The sequence below is a fragment of the Triticum urartu genome, chromosome 3 (assembly GCF_003073215.2).
Source record: "Triticum urartu cultivar G1812 chromosome 3, Tu2.1, whole genome shotgun sequence".
NCBI classification, from domain to species: Eukaryota; Viridiplantae; Streptophyta; class Magnoliopsida; order Poales; family Poaceae; genus Triticum; species Triticum urartu.
In genome coordinates this window covers 44640497-44660716 of record NC_053024.1, presented here as the reverse complement: position 1 = coordinate 44660716, position 20220 = coordinate 44640497, and the positions used below count along the sequence as shown (strand labels likewise).

General features: G+C 44.6%; 2 protein-coding genes across 3 annotated transcripts; one reads left to right on the top strand and one right to left on the bottom strand.

Annotated features, from left to right (window-relative positions):
* The first annotated feature begins 8805 nt into the window (after positions 1 to 8805).
* Positions 8806 to 10970, top strand: LOC125547872. Of its 2 annotated transcripts, XM_048711614.1 has the most exons (7): positions 8806 to 8987; positions 9581 to 9632; positions 9735 to 9822; positions 10054 to 10168; positions 10243 to 10438; positions 10520 to 10627; positions 10709 to 10970. In XM_048711614.1, exons 2-6 carry the CDS (start codon positions 9624 to 9626, stop codon positions 10607 to 10609), a joined length of 498 nt encoding a protein of 165 aa, XP_048567571.1. In that variant the 5' UTR covers positions 8806 to 8987; positions 9581 to 9623; the 3' UTR covers positions 10610 to 10627; positions 10709 to 10970. The 2 variants fall into 2 exon arrangements, with proteins under 2 accessions (XP_048567571.1, XP_048567570.1); XM_048711613.1 differs by having other exon boundaries at positions 8808 to 8987; positions 9735 to 10168.
* Positions 10971 to 12312: 1342 nt separating this feature from the next.
* Positions 12313 to 18804, bottom strand: LOC125547871. Its single transcript, XM_048711612.1, has 16 exons — positions 18611 to 18804; positions 17808 to 17883; positions 17565 to 17705; positions 17347 to 17474; positions 16934 to 17209; positions 16610 to 16749; positions 15436 to 15506; positions 15067 to 15144; positions 14926 to 14994; positions 14788 to 14847; positions 14558 to 14677; positions 14345 to 14472; positions 13982 to 14257; positions 13722 to 13852; positions 12966 to 13001; positions 12313 to 12872 (listed from the first exon to the last, which is right to left on the bottom strand). The coding sequence occupies exons 2-16, from the start codon at positions 17872 to 17874 to the stop codon at positions 12764 to 12766; spliced, it is 1830 nt and encodes a 609-aa protein (XP_048567569.1). The 5' UTR covers positions 17875 to 17883; positions 18611 to 18804; the 3' UTR covers positions 12313 to 12763.
* Positions 18805 to 20220: the final 1416 nt, after the last annotated feature.

The following is a 20220-nucleotide window of genomic DNA, read 5'->3' as shown; positions in this document are numbered from 1 at the left end:
GGATGTCTCAATTACGACAAGCAGTGATGTGGTTCAAGCCTTCAGGTCAATAGGTAATTGGGCTGTTGCATCGAAAGGGTGGAGTACTGGTGTCTCCGGATCACTGGTCGCTGAAGCGGGGCTGCAAATTATGATGGTGTTGGATCATCTCTTCGAATGACTTTGTTGTCTTTGCTGCTGGTTCTGGATGGGTAGTTCTTTCTTTTGTTATGCATATTCCTTGTCATTTGGTCATCCTCGTCTATGTCACTCTTACTATGTAATAGTTGCTTTTGTTTAGAATGTCATTCTTGTCTGGATCACGAGAGTCTGAGCGCTGCAGATGGGTGCGTTTTGGTGGTGTAGCAAGACTTCTTATGAACTATCATGTCTTGTTGTTTATGTCAGTAGTAGTCACTAGTCAGTGTTTGAATGTTGTATATATCGTTGTTTCGAACTGTTTATTGTCTCGAACTACTGGTGGACTAAATGAGGGCATCACCATTCTCCAGTGTTCAGAGTATATCTCCTTTTTTCAAGTTATATAATTTGAGCTCAGTGTCTTTTCGATGATGTACACTTGTTTGGGCCAGTGAGGTGTCGTCGAATATGGGCTGAGTAGTAACGCAATGCCAAACAAGTCAATTATGACTCTCAGGCCGGGCTCTCAAAAGATCCTGAAAAAAAAGGCCGGGCTCTCCAAAAAAGAAAGAATAAGGACTCTTAGGCCGACATGTGGGTGCCACCGGTGTTTTCGTGCGCTTGCGCGCCGAGGGCATATTGGCGCGTGCTCGAAATTCATGCTACCTTTTCATCCCCAGTCTCCCGCCCCTCCCCCCCCTCTGGAATCTCGATTCCTACTCCAGTTCCCCCAAATCCCCCTCCTGTACTCCCTGTACTCAAGCGCACTATCATGTCGCCGGTCAACACGGATCTCCGAGCCGGAGATCCTGAGATCCGTCCTACCTTCGGTCCCTGCATGCTGTCGCTCAACAGTGGCATGGTGGCGCTTGACGACCAGTTTGCCGGCAAAGTGCTGATGGTAACCATCAACGGCGACTGGCCTCCCGTCTCGCCGGACGACCTTGTCAAAGCTCTTGGCATTGCGCACGGCATCCAAATAAATGACTTGCTCGTCGAAGTCTGTCCGCCACCGGCTGATTTCTTCGTCAGGTTCCGGACAACTTTCGACTACAGTCGTGTGTTTGAATCTTCCCGGCGTTTGTTCTGCGATGGCGCGCTGGTGAGCTTTGATCGGTGGCACCCAGGATGGGGATCAGTGCCCTCTGAGCTTGAGTTTTTAACAAAGCTTACCTTCCACGGCATGCCTCGACGTGCTTGGAACAGCGAGTCCTTGAACGAGCTTATCAACGACCTTGGAGGTGAGCTCGTAAGTATGTTTGTTCCTCCAGACAGCTGGGCTCTGGCGGTTATGGCATGGATGAAGAAGCCGTCCACCATACCGAAGGTGATTGGTGTTGAGATACCGGTGTAGGAACCGGGGTTGTACTATTCGTCACCACCAAGGCCGCCGCGGACCACGTTAGGGATGTACCTGTATCGAGTGTTCGTGCATGTCGAAGAAGTGGTCAATCCATCAATCGAAGTCCTGTCGCCGCCGCTGGTGCCAGGGTCCGTCGACGACGTCCATTACAGGAGTCAACGTCAGACTTTCCCCGTGTTGCTCGGAACGATGGATGGCACAGGGCCTACTCCATCGCGCGGCGGAGGCCACTGCTTCTTTGGGAGAAGAGGCAGGGCTGGCTGCCTGGATGTGCTCTAGTTTGAGGTAACAACTGAATCTTTTCAGATACTAGTTAAATCCGAGCTATGGGTGTGAAGCACTGATATGCCAGTACATTTGATTGTGACCTGTTCTAATTTTGTACCTGAACTTTTTTTAGAAAGGTTGTACGTTAACTTAATGTGCTAGCAGAACTTATTGGTGTTGTCTGTCTGTTCTCTTTGCACAATATTCAAGATATTTCCCCGTCATTGATAAAGACGATGAACCGTTATGTACGACTTTGTTGGTTTCAACATAGCCCTTCCCGTAGCGATCTACTGCTTCCATCCTGATTGTGCCACCTGCGTGAAATTTTTGTATGCAAGTTCAGTGTGCTATGATGTTCTATATGATTGTGTCAACTATACAAGTTTTTACTGAGCATCAGCAATGCATATGGCTGAAAGATGTATTTACGAGCATCGACCGATGGGTCTCTCTCTATCTATCTCTCTCTCTCACACACACACACGCGCGTGCGCGCACATGCACAAGTGGGACCCGTTGAATTATTTATTTGCTCGTGACAGCTTTTAATTAGGTTCCACTGTAATCTAACTTTTTTCTTAAGCTATTAATTGAGCTCAGTGACTTCAAAAAGTTGTACAGAAGCCTTGTTTGGGCCTTTCCGGCGTCGCTGAATGTGGGCTGAGTAACCATGTTAGGTTGTACTGTACTACACAGGCCTTTTTTTCAACATCAGCAATGCAACTGGACCGACAGTTGTACACAATATCCGGGTCAACTTATTATTCTCCGCCCCGCTGGGCCGCAAACTTTTCTAGGAGGTATGCATTAGGCTTAACAAAAAATGGATTTTAAGAAATAATAAATGGGATGTAATTATAATAACTGGACAGTTACTATGCACCAAACACGTAATTAGTTTGAAAAATATATTATTTTTGGAATTTGAAAATTTTAATTTCATTACTTGTTGCGCGCGCAATATTTCGTTGGATTTTAACGTAATACAACTTTATTTTGAAATTATATTTAACCTGACTAGAAATTTCGGATAAAAATATTTCGGATCCCATCAAAATGTGGGAATTTTTTTTAATTCTGTTTTGAGCGGTTGTTTGAAATTATTAATCATTGTCCTAGCTAGAAGTTGGGTTGTACTTTTAACAAACTGTAAATGGGCTGTAGTAAATTTCATTAGAATTAAAAAATGGGCTGTACATTCTTACAAATCGCAAATGGGCTATATGTTCTCTGCCAAATCTGAGTTGTGGGCCTACTAAGTTGACGCGTACCAAGGGCTTTGTCAACTTAGTCAATATAAACGACTCTAGCTGCAGTGATCGTACGATGTCCATCCAACGCCCGTAGTGCTTCTTCAACCTCTGGTCTTCTTGCTCTAGCCGCCCAAAGCAGCGCCGGTCGTGTCGCGTGCTCCTGCCTCCCGTGGCCGGCTGTGATGCCGCGGAGGCCTCACCGCCCCGTACTACTCCCACCGCTGGCCAGGCCATCCCTCTACTCACCCACACCCCCTGTTATTCTGCGGCAACGGCAGCCTCACACTGCAGCCAAACCAGTGAACCCTCGTACTCCTCTCCGCACGGGCTTCCACTGCTGCATCTTCCCCGGCTCCGCGTCGTCCCCTTCCTAGGCCTCGCCGTCGTCCAGACCACCGCCCTGGTGCTCTCGGTGCGGCGTGGTCAACGTGGTCAATGACCGACTTCCATCAGAAGAGTACTGTACGTGGAGAGGCTGACAGCTGGGTCCAGGCGGCCGCAAGGAAGTGCCTCCTTATTACGCGCAAAATAATTATTCCTCCACCTGACAGCAGGGACCCACTGGACGGGCCACCTTATTTCGCGAAAAAAACGTTTCCCCCCTGACTGCTGGGGCCCATCGGACGGGCCAGCGTATTTCGCGAAAAAAAAACGTTTCCCCCGCTGTCAGCTCGGACCCACCGAAAGTGCCTACCTATTACGCACAAAAAATGAATACTCCCCCTGCTAGCTGGGACCCACCATGGTGAGAGGCTGACTTGTGGGCCTACTAAGTTGACTGGGACGGGGGCCTTTGTCAACTTTAGTCAATATGAACGATTCTAACTCCAGTGACCATACGATGTCCATCCAACGGCCGTAGTGCTTCTTCAACCTTTGGTCTTCTTGCTCCAGCCGCCCAAAGCAGCGCTGGTCGTGCCGCATGCTCCTGCCTCCCATGGCCGGCTGTGCTGCCGTGGAGGCCTCACCGCCCCCTACTATTCCCACCGCCGGCCAGGCCCTGCGGCGATGGCAGCCTCACACCGCAGCCGAACCAGTGAACCCTCGTACTCCTCTCCGCGCGGGCTTCCACTGCCGCGTCTTCCCCGGCTCCCTGTCGTCCCCTTCCTAGGCCTCGACGTCATCCACCGCCCTGGTGCTCTCGGCGCGGCGTGGTCAACGTGGTCAAGGAACAACTTCCATCGGACGTAGACTGTACGTGGAGAGGCTGACAGCTGGGTCCACGGCCGCAGCAAGGAAGTGCCTCCTTATTACGCGGAAAATAATGATTCCTCCACCTGACAGCTGGGACCCACCGGACGGGCCACTGTATTTTGCGAAAATAAAACGTTTCCCCCTGACTGCTGGGACCCACCAGCTACACTTTCGCACGCAAGGAAGTGCGTCCGAAAAAAAACGATTCGCCTCCCTGACTGCTGGGACCCACCAGCTACATCTTCGCACGCAAGGAAGTGCGTCCGAAAAAAATGATTCGCCCCCCTGACTGCTGGGACCCACCAGCTACATCTTCGCACGCAAGGAAGTGCCTGACAGTCAGGACCCACCTGGTCGAAGCGTACGTAGCGTTGTCATTCTGGTCGCGAACGTGTACGTACATACTGGTCGATGTAGAGGCGCGCACGTGTCATAGTAGAGGCGCGCATGTGTCGTAGTAGAGGCGCGCACGTAGCATGTACACGTACGTACAGCGGCCAGGGTGCAAGAAAGAAAATACGGCCACATATGTGTACATACGGGCGGGGTCTCGAACGCCTACTCACGCATACGTATAGCCAGGGCTCGTGTACATGGCTGGGTCGGAACGGAGAAACAGCGTCGTCGTCGTGTTCATGGGGAGGCAACGGAATGCGTCGTGTTCATGGGGAGGCAACGGAATGTGTCGTGTTCATCGGGAGGCAACGGAACGCGTGGGAGCCAACCAGTTGGGTCGGAACGGAATGCGTGGTCGTGTTCATCGGGAGGGCTTGGAGGGAACAGGCGATGGAAACGAGGCCTGACGTACGCAGAACGGAGGGAATGGCCTTGTGTTCGACCGGCCACGTTCGAAACGGGATCCTGTTCATCGGGAGGGGTCTGGCGTACCGCAAAACGGAGGAAACGGACCTCCTACGATCGAAATGGGGGTCCTGTTGATCGGGAGGGGTGTGGCGTACCGCAAAACGGACGAAACGGACCTCCTACAGTTGAAACGGGGTCCTGTTGATCGGGAGGGGTGTGGCTTACCGCAAAACGGACGAAACGGACCTCCTACGGTCGAAACGGGGGTCCTGTTCATCAGGAGGGCTCTGGCGTACCGCAAAACGGGGCTCCACGGGATACTGTTCATCTCCACCGTCGACCTCCTCCAGCCTCCACGGGCTCCTGTTCATCCAGCCTCCATCGCGCGCTACTCCACCGGCTACTGTTCAACCACCCCTCCACCGTCTACTGTTCATCCAGCCCTCCACACCACGGGGTCCTGTTCAACCCCCCGCCACGGGCACCCCTCCACCGTCTACTGTTCATCCAGCCTTCCACACCACGGGGTCCTGTTCAACCACCCTTCCACGGGCACCCCTCCACCGTCTACTGTTCATCCAGGCCTCCACCACACCACGGGGTCCTGTTCATTCAGAGGCAACGCCACCGCTCACTGTTCATCCACCCCCCCCGGCAACGCTCACTGTTCATCCCAGAGGCAGCATCGATCGGGTTCAGTTAGTAGCAGTAGCGAAGGAATCGCTCGATCGGGTTCAGTTAACAGCCATCGATCGATCGCCCGAGTTCAGTAACGCGTAGCCTGCAGTGCAATCGCTCGGGTTCAATTAGAGTCCAACGCCTCGCTCGGGTTCAGTTAGAGCCAACGCCTCGCACACACGCGCATACGTGTACGAGAGAAACGCGCATTGCTCGACCCCCGACCTCCCACCATAACCGGGAACTCCCCGAAATTTTCCTCCCCCTCGCTTCTACCACAGTTTTTTCCGTCATGGACGGCCCAAAGAATGTCATGCAGCTGCATCTCCGGCCCGCCCAGGACGAAAAGCCCATTTTCTGTCATGATTTTTTGTCATAGAAGTAGGAGCCCACCACATCTATGATGATGCCGGGTTTTGTCACAATTATCGTCATAAAAGTGTCATATGTATGACAGAAAAAAAATTCGTTCGGCCCAAAATGTCACGGATGTGTCTTTTTTTTGTAGTGCGGGGAAAGGAGACTTAAAATGATATTATGCGTACCATCAATATTAATCGTGTGGGCATCAGGCTCCAGTATTCCATATGGATCTTCGCCGTGGTTGTTGCCTGATAACATTTCATATGAGAAAAATGAGTAAGAATCAGAGATGAATTGAAGTTATGAACCAGGTGTTAGTAAAAATATACCAATTAGATTTTGAGTGGCATGACCCGCATCAGGGATCGTTTTCATTCCTGGACTATTGTAAGTTGGCTGGATCGGTATAGGTTGTTTGCTTCCATAAATAGACTTTGTATCTGAATGAACAAAAGAGGGGCCCAGATACATAAGAAATAAACACTCTTGACATTATTGTAGCATAAATATATTTCAATGAACTAACCATTTTTTTGTGAAGACTCCTCTGGGTTACGTAGGTTCACGATTGTACTGAGTTGGGGGTTCTCCTCCCCTGACATTTGGGTGAATGGCAATTGTCGTGAATGTCGCTGAATCTGGTACGCATCATTTCTGTGCAACCAATCGGTCTCATTGTCATAATAAATATTCTCGTTGAGCTGCATCGAATTTGGTCTAGGCTCTTCTGCACATGTTATGATCTGCAGTTGTGTGACTGCCGTTTGTCCGGTAGCTCGCACCTATGAGACAATGTTACTGCCATCGGCGACGGCAGCAATATGCTTATTATGCTCACTGGATTTGGGTTGTCCCTTTAATAGTTCCTCTGTATTGTGTGCATACTGCTCTCTTTCCCCCGTATCTCCAGCCCATTATGGTCTAAATAGACAAAGAGTATATCATTATATGTCAATACCATTGGGCTATACATCACCAAAGTCGACAGTCATTACCTTGTGATACAGCCGACTGTGTGTGTTTCGTTTTCCAGGCCATTGATGTCTGTTGTGCCATTTTTTTGTAGGCTTCACACCTTCTCTTATTTATCTCATCCCTATTTTGTGCATACCGCTCTCTTTCCCTGTGCCTTTTTATCTCTTTACGCTCTGCAAGTCATGACACAGTTCAGCAGCTGAGCAAAAAAAATAAGAAATCGAGTGATTGGGTTAAGTACCCAAGGAGTGGGTGTTGCTTATATCCTGGAACGGTGTGCGCGCCCTGTTGGGAGTGGTAGGGGCCATACGAAGTTCTTCAACCCTGTGAATGGCAAATTGTTATAATACAATTATATTTGAAGTGGCATCTGACCGAGGATTTTCATATCTCAAAGTACTGACTATTTCTGGAAGTTCTGACTAATTTTCTTATGAAATTCATCTTCAGCAGTTACAGGGATGAGTTACTTTTCATAGGTGCATCATTATTCGTCTGCAATTTACAGAGAGTCAAACAAATCTGGGATGTAACAATGATTCTCCATTGCTTTCATGTGTTGGTTAAATTACAGACTGGCAGCCGCTGATGTATTTTAGTATATATCGAAGGATAGAAACAAGAGGAAATGAGGGCGCACCTACGTTGCAGAGGAGTTCGTGGACGGTGACGCCGTCGTATGAGCTCAACGGCGATAAGGCAAGACAGCCTAGGTGGCGGCGTCTTAAAGCGTCACCAAGCCTGGACGGAGGCGACATATAAAAGGCTCACAAAGTCCAGAAGAGCATAGACCTGTGACAGCGAAGTACTCGTCGTCGCGTCCGTCGTCGGGTACCTCGCCAGCTGCGTAGGGCGTAGGTCAATCTGGATGCCTGGAGGGCCGGCACGGGTTTTTTTTTGTTTCTGTGCAGTTGAACAACCCATCCGGAGATTACGTGATGTTTCCCTTGTAAGCCTTGATTTTTCCTAGGTGGACTAACTTTTTTTCGCGGAACGTGGGAGGGCAGTTTTCGTCTGCCCTTGTTAGCTCTTTTAATAGTAGTAGAGATAGAGATAACAAAAATGGTTTCAATCGTTTTGTCCATCCTTTCACTAGAACAAGCTCAAAATCCCCGCAATTTTTTTTTGCTCGAATTGTTTCAGTAATGTGTCAAGTGTTTTCATAAGCATTTAAAATCGATGTTTTGTTCAAATGGAAAATGCCCCCAATCTCTTCTGGATGGTGGATGATTGTTTGCAAAGCATGTAGACACGAGCGAAGGAAAGTGAGAAGTCTCGTCTGGTGTATATGGAAGGAAATGGACCGTGGCAAATCATGCTTTACTAGCCAAAATACCCCCATAAAAAGTAGAGTATGGAATAAGATTTTGAGTAAACGATTCCATATGTGAAGGATTATCCTAAAAATGGTAATTCATGATGGAAAGAGTGAATAAAAATGCATGACATTTTTATTTAATTTTCAGGGGAAAATATTAATTTGATGAAAAATGGTACTCCCTCTAATCTAATAGAAAAAATGTGTCGTGCTTTTTTTGGATCGGATGGACTATCTTCTTTTGAGACAAAGAATTTGCTTTTTTAGGTGAGAGAAAATCCATATAACCTTTTTTAATTTTTCTAGGGGTTATATAACCTTTTTTAAAAAAAATTAAGGGGTATATAACCTTTTCAATTAAGGGAGAGAAAATGGATGGCCAAGAAAATAAAGAAGTCCCAGTGCGGCGTTCCCAAAGCCCAGTCCAGCCCAGCTCGCTTACCTGAGCTTTCAGTTTCAGCGTAGGCCTCTCCTATCCTCTCCTTCTTGACCGCCGTAAAAATTTCGCTAGCCCTAACCCTCCTCCGCCTCCCCCTCACCCCCTGCCCCCGACCGCGCCGCCTCCGCCTCTGCCGCCGCGGCATATCCAGCCTTCTGCGGCGACCTCCGAGTGTCTCATACGCTCTAGATCCGTCGACCTGAACCAATTGTAAGCAGTTTAAGACTCGAGTCCTCCAGTATTTTGTCAACGTGTTGCTAAGTCGACCGGGCTTTTAGTCGTGCCTGCTTGCATTGATTTCCTTGCCTCGATGTAGCTGTCCTATTGTTTGCCGTCCCTACTGGCATCTTGCTTTCACCTGATTTTGCTTTTTCTAAATCTTCTTGTACTTATATATCACGATGTTTGCCATGTTTTCATTCTGATGGAATGGGGGGATTAAATCTTTACAAAGTTTTGTAGAAAACAACGCAGAGCGAAATCTGCTGCATCCGTAGCCTGGTGGTTGCTAATCTTGTAGTGTTATAGTAAGATGGTATTGCAGCAGATTCTGTAGTTCAAGTCGAAATATATAAACTACTACTCCCTCCATTCGGAATTACTTGTCGCAGAAATAGATGTATCTAGATGTATTTTTAATTCTAGATACATCCATATTCGAGACAAGTAATTCCGAACGGAGGGAGTACTTAGTAAGAATTCCGTGGGTAGACAGCGAAACTGATAACTGGTTTTATGGCTGGGGCTCTTGATGAATTAAATCTCATATGCATTTCTTCTTTTCTTTTGCTGTTAATGTACAGATTCGTGTGAGGCACTGCAGAATATAAACTAAAAAGTCTTACCATGGCTCAGGTGAATATATTGTCATTTTCTCTCCTTTTTTTTGTATGTTTTTCTTTCAGTCAGTTCTCTTACCATCAAAGCTAATGTCTAACAACCGTTTTTATGTTTTAGGATGCTGTTGCACTTAATGGACTAAATGGCGACCGTCATAGGCAGTTTCGTAGGTCTGTGATACCGATTCTTATGTATAATCGGGAAGGTGAAAATCCAAATAAACCAATTTCTGTTATTTCGGGCATAGTCACGGTCTCTGGTGGAGGGTTTTGCCACATAATAGCATACAAGGGGTTACTTTTTCCCCCAGAGGCACACAAGTACAGATATGAAATTGTTTTTCCCAATGATATGAGGGTAGACCTTGAACACCTCGGCGTGGAAAGACATGGTCTTTTGGCTGGTTTCTATTGTCATGTTCCTGTTGAAATTGTAGATGCTGTCCACTTTGGTATTCAAACTACGAGGAACCAAGAACTTAAGATGTATGGATATCAGGTTGATAATGTATCAGGGCGATTACAAAATGATCTAACTGATGGCTATCTGACGTAAGTTTTTTGCACAATGTAATTGAATTGTCAATGTTTTGTTTTTGTTTCTATTCTAATATTTCTGTAAATAGTCATGTAGAGGAACAATATCAAGAGTTCAGACATGATTGTACACCTTCATTTTTTTCTCGAAGAGGATCACCTGTTTTCAATGAGCAAAGGCAACTCGTCGGTATATCTTTTAAGGATATTGGTGTAACTAAAGCCTTGGATATTGGGTATATAACTGCCATTCTTCCAAGATTTTGTGGAGGAGACGATAACATGGTAATGTGTTTTCTGGTATCATTATAATGTAATCTTATGTTGTTTGCAATGCTTATTCTTTTTTGTTTATGTTTTGTTTAGCCTATGTCAGATGTCTTAGAACGTATTAGACTTCTTGGAGAGCAAAAATTTGCTATGCCTGAGGATCTGGAGCCTTCTCCTTCTCCCTGAGAATCATATGGCTTGATGGTAGGCATACCACTCTCATTCTGGCATGCATAATCTCTGCCGATTGCCTTATTTTGACATTGCGTAATCATCATTTTGTAGGGCTGCTGTGTGAACTTTGAAGGAAGGCAAGGTGGCCAGAGGATTGTTGTTGGTTTCTTACGTAGCTCTAGCTTCTCCTTGACTGTTTCTAGTAGTCTAGCCGTTTGAACTGTATGTTGCATTTGGTTGGTGTTGTTTCACCGCAAGCTCCTTCACTATATGTAACTATGTGCACTGCTGTGGTCCAAACTTATGTAGTAGCAGGGCATTATTGTGAAGTGAGATTATCCAATCAAGTTGAGCTATGATCCAGCTTCTCCTCTCCTTCTGATCCATTTATAGTTTTGTGGTTGTTTCCTTTCCCACTTATGTGGATGTCTGAATTCTCTGTCATTCTACATACCTGGTTAGCTATAGGCTTTCCATTCCACATTGTGCTGGTGAAGAAAAAGACTGAAAATAGACATAGACATGAGACACACATGACCATATAATTTAGCTGGCATGTTGAGCTGACTTGGGCAATTAGTGGTTTGGCTGTGAGTCGGTGTGACTGAATGCATAGTTCTGTCAGAGTAAGTGCAGAACCAGTGCTCTAGATTGTCAGATCTGATGTCATTATCATAGATGCTGAAGAAGTGTGGAGAATTCTTTGAGTTGCAGTTCAGATGATATTGTCGCCGAAATGGATGTTACTCAAAACATGTTATCCACCCTGAATACAGAGCTATCTTCAGGGTTCCATTATCATTGAAAACGAGGCTGACACCACAATAGTAGTCTTCAAATACGAGAGGCTGACACCACAATAGTAGTCTTCAAATACGAGAGGCTGACACCACAATAGTAGTCTTCAAATACGAAAAACGAGTTAAAACTCCAAAAATATACTAACAGCAAATAACAGAGCATATACTAGCATTAAAGAATTCTCCAAGTGGCATCAAACCTTGCACAAAGAAACAGAGCGCACGCTAATCGACTGGGTGTCGCGTGAAGTTAGAGAGGTGCTGATTGGCCAATGTGGAAGAAATTTTTTGGGTTTGCAGTATTCCCCCTAAGTTAAATATTTTGTATGAACAAGTGCTGAAAATCCATGAGCGCAGTTCAAATGCTTTTATTGTTGAAATGGATGCTACTAAAAAATGTTATCCGACTGGGTGTTGAAACAAGTTGAGGAGGCGGTGATCACCAGATACGTAACGAAAATTCCAAAAGTAAAATATTTCTTGTTCCATTCATGTGATAAGAAACACAGCAGGCATACATAGAAAAGAATTAGGCAAATAGAGTAGGTCGGCGTGTGGGGCAGATGAAGAAACTGTCTTCCATCCTTTGTCTACACTCCCAGGGTGTCAGATCTTTCTGCCAAGCGATCACCCCTAAGGCCTTGTACAATGCAATGCACTTAGGGGAGATGCTTGAAAAAATAAACCGGTTGTTCTTAAGCACCGGTGCTTATTTATAGAGGATCGACGCTTAATTAGACACCTCTCCTATAAAGATAAGCACCGATGCTTGAGAAAAAAATCGGTTTATTTAACTAAGCACCTTCACTTAAGCACCTTGCATTGTTCAAGGCCTAACTAGCGCATCCACGAACTTGCCCATGCAACACAAGCAAAGGAAAATTCCAAAAAAAAAAAAGGAAAGGCAGACAGACGGCAATCATGCAGCTTACAAAGCAACCAACCAAAATGAACAAGAGCTGCACCAAAGTGCTTAAAAGTTAATGCTGATGAAGCCTATTTGGATCCATGTTTGAGCACAGCAGAATGGAGCTACCGTCTCCTGCTACTCAACTTAGCCTCCAAAAGAATCCGATTGCCAGGATATGCAAATCATCAACCTAGTATTTGGGATCAGACTTGTGCCTTAAAATCACAACCACAGCTGCAAACAAACTTGGTACCAAAAAATACGACAGTCTCCCCAACCCATCTCTTAACGGCTCTAGTTCAGACTAAGTACGTTCGTAAGCTAGTATCTCAGGCTTCAGATTAGGCAAGTTACAAACACTTCATACTTGCTAGACAGAATCGGCTTGTGCTTCAACTGGATCAGCAGCTTGAGGACAAGATAGGGGCACTATGCATCCAGATGCACTTCATCAGGTTAGAATTGTTGCCGCTGCCGATGATATATAATTTCTTCTTCCACATCTATTTCTTCCTCAATCTCGTGCCACTTCGGATAGCACCAAAATGACTTAGGCACGGGCCATCTGTCCAGAGTAAAACATAAATAAGCTGCTAAATAATATTCCTATATAAATAAGCAAGCAGTGTCATTGAAATGTGTAGTGAATAAACAATACCTGTTTGGGCTATCATCATCGTCTCTAGCAACAGTCCTACAAACAGGCCGAAAATAGTTTTACATGCAAGAACAAACACACGCGTATGAGGATAAGATCAAAACCAAGTGACATCAGTTCACTACTTCATATGTCTGAACAGTAAGAGACGAAATGGTTCAACCGCAAAAGCAAATTGGGATTTAAGAACTAGCATGAGTTACAAATTTAAAGTAACCTGAAAATGACAACCAAAACCATCCCATATTTACCATTATAATTCCAGGTTAGAGTGATGCCATGAGTCATACGATACGGTACTTACATAATCACAAATGTACGTACAATCAGACATGCCCAACTGTCGGCCACAACCACAGGACGGTCTTTATCATACCAGTGTCATATGTTATTTACCTTTTTTTTCAAGTTCTGGACAGTGGGCAGAACCCCCCCCCCCCCCCCCCCCCCCCCCCCCCCCCCCCCCCCCCCCCCCACTGACTTTGTATTAACTAAACCCAAAAGTTACAGTCAGAAGTATTTACATGTTTTGGGGGGGGGGGGGGTGTTGAAGATGAAACAAAAGTGGAAAAGAAAGAAAAAATACAACTGGGTCCTAAACAGAAGCAACAAATTAATGCGCTCAGTATAAGATCAACATGGTAACAAAAGTCCTATCGAGGCTACTAAACCTCCTCAAGATTGAATATTATGCACATGCAAGAGTCAAGACACCTGCATACTGTACAAAAAAATACATAAATATAGAAAGCATACCCTTGTGCATCAAAATTCTTCAAGACTTTCAGAATTATATTCACTGGTATGTATGGAGCCTCTTCCAAGCCATAGAAGTTCATGCCAATAAAATTTCCATCAAAATCAATAAGAGGCCCTCCAATCCCAGCCTAGCACACACAAAAAAAGTAACGAATAGGAAAAGACAGTATTTGTAAGCCATACAGATGTGATGATGAATTTAATTACTCATTCTGATGCAACTATTTATTTCCACCACACGAAAAGACACAGCGTACCTTGGTGATTTTACAGGTGGAAATCTTAAGCTCTTTGCAGCCAAGCTTACTTGGTTTGTCAATCACGATCCCACTTGTGGCCATTAATTTGCCTGATTGGTAGACGCGCCCTATAGCTACTACCTCCTTTTGAGGTTTAATTAGCATCTGGTTATCGATTTGTGCTGTCTGAGTACAGCAGAAATTCTTGATGTAGACTACGGCAATGTTATAATGTAGACTGTAATGTTGCAATGTCCCTCTGGTATGACGATTATCTGGAAGGCACACTACAATCTGCAATTAATGATATGGTAAGACTAAACCAGTGATATCATGAATAAGTGGAAGGGGCAATTAAACAATTATTAGCAGAGTAACAACCTTAAGGTTATCAGCAACCTTGTTTTCATTGTCAGAAGTTCTAACCAAACTTGCGGAGGTCAGAACTCTTGTGGTGGACCCATTGCAGTCTATGAATACGCCAGTGCAAGCAAAACACCTTGTTTTTCCTACAAGAGTAATGACTCTGATAATTTAGTGAAGAAATTGGAAAAAGAATATTGAAAGTAACGAGCTTATAATGAATATAATTACCACTGAATGAAGCCAATGCAACAACACTTTGAGACATATTTGAAGCAACGTTTCTTTCGAGTTTACTCCAGATATCTTCACTAAATTTCTCTTCAAAATTGTTAAGCAAACGCATGCCCACTGGCAAAAGCAATAAAGATTCAGTAGTGGAGGGGAGCTGGAGAGACCTGTCAGATGACAGATGTTCCAACAGAAAAGAGTAAATATCAAAAGGACACGAATGAACTCACCATTCTGCCAAACTGGGAGGGGATAACCATTGGACCTCAGCTCCTTTTTTGTAGGAACGCCTAAATTTTGCAACATAGTTAAGTGATTGATGACCCCATGTATAATGATGGTCAGGAAAACTGCAAGCAACAACTCACCAAAATAAGGATAACTCGGCCGCCCAGAACATAAAGACTTCCGCTCTAATAATAATCTATCCATGAGTCCTGGTGCCACAGGGGTGAAACAATTAATGCCTGTGACCAATGATCAATAGTTAACATTAAAAGTGACCCAACCTGGTTGACATTCTGGATCACAGAGAGTACATATGGAAGGTTTCTGATCCTTAAGTTTCTCTCCCTTCCTTGAGCTGACTAAAATGGAGAAGGGAAATAAGCAGAATTTAGAACACTGAAAAGCAGTATGAAGGAAAGGAGTATATTCTCATATTCATATACTACACTGAAGTACTTAGAATGAACTAATTAATTAGCATATCAAATATGTTATGCTAGCATGATAATAGGTGCAACCATAAAACTAAGTATGTACCCAGATTCTACAAATGATTGTTGAAAATTAACATTGGCGGTGACTCTGGTGAGGAATTGCCTGATGATGTGATGATTGCGCACAATTCAACAATATTAAGGTGCTTTTCTCACCTTCTGAATCAGGTTTACAAGGTCTAGGAAATCTTTCAATTTTACTACCAGGTCCTTTCTTATTTGTAGCCCTGCAGCAGAATGCGATAAACTCATTGGAGTAATACAGAAATCCACAAAAGTAAACATGGATGATTGGGGTCAGGCACTAAACAACAATACAATGGGGAAAACCCTAAACCCTAAATATTTATTGTGTTTGATTATTGTATAGACAAAAAAAAATATTAAATATAAGTGGCTTAATATAGTGGAAAACTTTTCCCATGCATGTTATGGAGATGATATTATACCAAACCTACCAGGGAACCTTCACTACCTTATCACTTAAACAAGTATTAATAGCTTAAACATGGACACCAGCGTCCCAATTGAGTACAGGGCAACTGCGAGATATCATGACAAAACAGGTGGTATGGATTGTCAAGGTCACACTGCAGCTTATCCAGCCCCAGATGTCACAAACAACTAATTTGTTATCAAGGGAGATGTTCTCAAATGCAGATCAGTTAGCAGATGCAAGTATTACAAAAACATCAAAACAAGGCATTTCAGAAACTCTTTGGCATTCAGCATGAATGGTAGTACCACCAAACCTCTGAGCGGAATTATTCTTATGTACTTAGTTCATTCATTTTGTATGCCTACTGATGTGTGGTCAGCTTCCTGGAAATTCCAGGTTGAATAATAAATTCGCAAGAAGCGGAACAGATGGCCTGTGGTCATCCAGTAATGTTTCAGTGCATGGCACTAATTTCTCTGCTAAATAGTTCTCACTCGCTCGGTATTACAGTAATTGAGCATGTTGCTCCTCACTACATACCAAGTTGTGATCATCCTTTAACTGTTCTTAGCCTTGTACAATGCATGCAATAATTTAAACAATGTGATTTCATATTCTAAGTAAAATGCCTGCACATTCTTTTAGAATGCATCAATTATTAGCACAATGTTTCGTCAACAAATTTTCCAACAACGCGAGAGATTTATATAATGTGTGTTGTTAGCTGCAGTATGATGTCATAAGAAGCCACTATTGTATTAAGTGCACTCTTGATTAAGCTTTCCACCATTATTTATTTTTCTAAGCATGTGTGACCCATGTGCACAAAAACTAATAAGTGAGTATGGAGGACAAGAGTAGAAAAGCAATGAGTGAGTATGGAGGACATACATCCACTGAATTGTTTTCCTGAACTGCGACAGGAGTTCAAGAATTTTAATCCTTGGTAGGAATGGAGTCTCTTTCTCAGCATAAAAGTTCATCCCGATGAAGTCCCCATTAAAATCAACAAGGGGCCCTCCAACTCCAGTCTAGGAAAAGAATAAAGTGACAGTGAGCCAAGCACAAAGATTTAGCGATGCTGAACAAAGTTTGTATAATTGAAAAAAAGGAGTATTTTTGCCCACCCCCACCCCAAAAAAGTCCAGTACATATCATGACACAGTTATTTATTTATTTTCGCTATGTATAGAAAGCGAGAAATTAACACCGCACCATAGTAATTTCACATGTGGAGATGGCAAGCTCCTCCCGGTAAGCTCCTTGTGGATTGTCGGTCAACATCCCAGCTGTGGCCATTAGTTTTCCTGAGTTGAAGCAACGCCCTACGGCAACTACTTTACTGTGAGACTCAAATTGCCGCTGATGATCTAGACATGTTACTTGAAGAGAATGGTAGCGACCGATGTTGATAACCGCAACATTGTATTTCAAATCGTAGGATTCCAACCATCCCAGTTCAAGTTTATTATCCGGAAGGCGCACTTCAATCTGCATCAATAAAGCAATGCAGCAAGTATATAGCCTGGTTAGCAGAATGATTAACATGATATTAAATAAGCAAGCAATAGTGTACAAAAAGAAAGTTTTTTTCAGGGTACTACAAAAAGAAAGTTGGCAGTACCAACCGTCATATCGTGAAGGATCTTGGTGTCATCATCAATAGATCTAACCAAACTTAATGAAGTCAGACAACTTGTAAAAGTAGGCTTGTTTACGATAATTATGCCCGTGCATGCAAAAAACACTGTCTTTTCTGCACAAGATGGTATTTCCAAATTCTCAATCCTGAAGTACTAACAAATAGACATAGATAAAATTTTGCAAAGCTAGTGTCTATAATCACCATCAGCAAATGAAGCAAGCGATACAACAGTGCCCGCTAAGTTTGAGGCGACTTCTTTACTGAGTTCCGTCCAGCCACCTTGGCCAGAATCACTTAAGCTGCCAAATTCCTCTTCAAACGGATTGTCCAGAAGCGAATTTCCTAGTTAGGGAAGCATCATCATATTCATATCATACAACATAATTCTGATCGTAAGTTGCAGAATAGGAACAGGCAGCGAGACTGAAACCAGACAACGCTCACCTCGCCAAGCTGTCCAAGCTTTCTGCTTTTTGGTCTGGCTTCTCGTGCAAACGCCTTCTCGCTTCATATTTCCAGCCTGGAGTGGAAATAACACATCAGGCCTTGTTTGGTACTCCCTCCGTCCCAAAATATAAGAACGTTTTTGACACTATGCTAGTGTCAAAAACGTTCTTATATTTTGGGACGGAGGGAGTACTAGTGTATTTTAGGGAATTGATGGGGATTATCCCGGTCAAATCCCTAAATCCCCACATATCGCAAAACACCGTTTGGTTCTAGTGTATTTGACATGTTTCATCGCCACATTTCCTCACAAATTCCCAAATTCTAGTGCATTTTTCTCAATACCCAATACACTACCCCTACCGAGCGGATTGGGGATAAATGGGGATTTGAAGGGATTGGGTGAAGGTTGGGGTTTCACCCAATCCCTGTGGGGATTATCCCCACCAATCCCCTCAAAAACCCTAGTACCAAACAAGGCCTCAAGAAAGAGAATCACCATTTTTTTAGGATGAAAGCCGAGCTTTATGGCACCAAAGCAGAGTTTTGGTTACAATCATCCAACACTAAAGGAAATAAAAGGTGGATAGTGGCAGAGCCAAAGTTAAGAAATGCTGTTCGCTCTAGCAAACGCGGATCTAGAACGTGAGAAATTGTGAGCGCCATCGTGGTTCAATAAATCATTTCACCAGAATAAAAAGGGTGGGTGTGATCACTTCGCCGCAACGAAATCACTTGATCTCAAAAGAAAAAGGGACGGGGGTTCAGCTAATCATCACTGGATGAAAAGAAGCTCTTACCGCAAGATCAAATGCCCGGAAATCGCGGCCGGAAAGCCAGCGGTGAGGAACGGCGATGGCGGCGGCGATGCGCGCGGAGATGGGGAGTGGAGGCGTCAGCCCTAGGGCACGCGGTGGAGGCGTCAGCCCTAGGGCATGTCAGGGAGAGAGGGCTCGGGAAGGCAAGAGGAGGAGGAAAAGAAACGGGACGGGACGGTTTGAGACGACGATAAATTTTCGCCGTGGAGGAGACCGGATTGCCTTTTCTTCCACGGACTTTTTTTCTACGCTTTTTCTAGGAAATCAATACTTCTCTTCTATCCAAATTAATCGACGCAAATAAAACTCTGTCAATTAATTAATTTGAATCGGAGGGAGTAATTTTTTTGGTTTTATTATGTATTTGAGGGAGTAATTTATTTCGGTTTTATTATGTTGCCCGGTCCGCTGAGATGGGTGAGTGTGAGAGCATCTACAGCCGGACATGGCTAAATCGACCCTGCGGGCGCGTCCGCATCCGCGAGCACTGTTCAGTCACACTTTAAATTTCTCTCTCACAACCTAAAACCTTAATTAGCATATCTCAAATCCATACAAACTCATCCAACTATGTAAATGATGCAACACACATCGTCCGGCTACTACATCAGGAGGACTACCAAAATTTGGTATGCTCTACCTACGTAGTAGCTACGGAGAGGATCACGACTGCCCTTGCCCTTCCCGGCGTCCTTGTCGTCCATCTCGCGGAAGAGTATGGATAAATCTGGATCTGCTCTTCGCTAGAGCTGTCCGACTTGTCGCTCCACTCCTTCCCATCCTTGGGGGGCAGGCCGAACATGGCACAGACAACTCGATTTCCCTAAGACCACACCCATGTTTTGAACCACTCCACTCAGCGTTTTTAGCAAAGTAGATATCTAATCACACAAAACCTCGACGAAAAAACCTTCTTCCTAAGGAGCTTCATGAGGTAGTTCGAATAAACGGAGTCAGCATCTTTTATAATTAGCTTGAACTGGTAATAATGAGCTCTTCATGTTAGGTATGTAACTATGTATGTAACTTTTTGTTCCATTTCTTATGAACCATCTATATTCCCATTATTACCATGATCTATATATTTGTTTTAGAGTAAAATGCACCAAAGGTCCTAAAACTGTCTAGGGGTGTGTCAAGTTAGTCTCAAAACTTTAAAACTGCCTTTTGAGTCACGAAAGTTTGTAAGTGGTCCATCTTCAGTTGTCGATGTATTAGACTCGGGTGTCTAATACCCAGGCTTATGCACAGACAAGAAGCAGCTCCCTCGCCTAACTAAAATTTCCATTCAAAGGATCCTGGCTCAGAGACGCCGCTCTTTGTGAGATAATGGAGCGCATTAAGAAGACCAAGACAAGCAACGGAATGAAGCACCAGAAGCAGCTCCCTTGCCAAGGGTACAAACCCGGCAAGGCCAAAGCCCGGCAAGCCTTGTGCTCAGCAAGCCTCTCCCTCTCCAGCTGCCATGCGCTCCACCTCACCGAGCAGCTAGTCACTAATCAGTGAGGTGTCGAGCTCGCAGGTAGTTAGGTGAAGCTCGTCGGACACTGGTGACGCATCGGTACAATTTCCACCTTTATCGCCACCCGCCT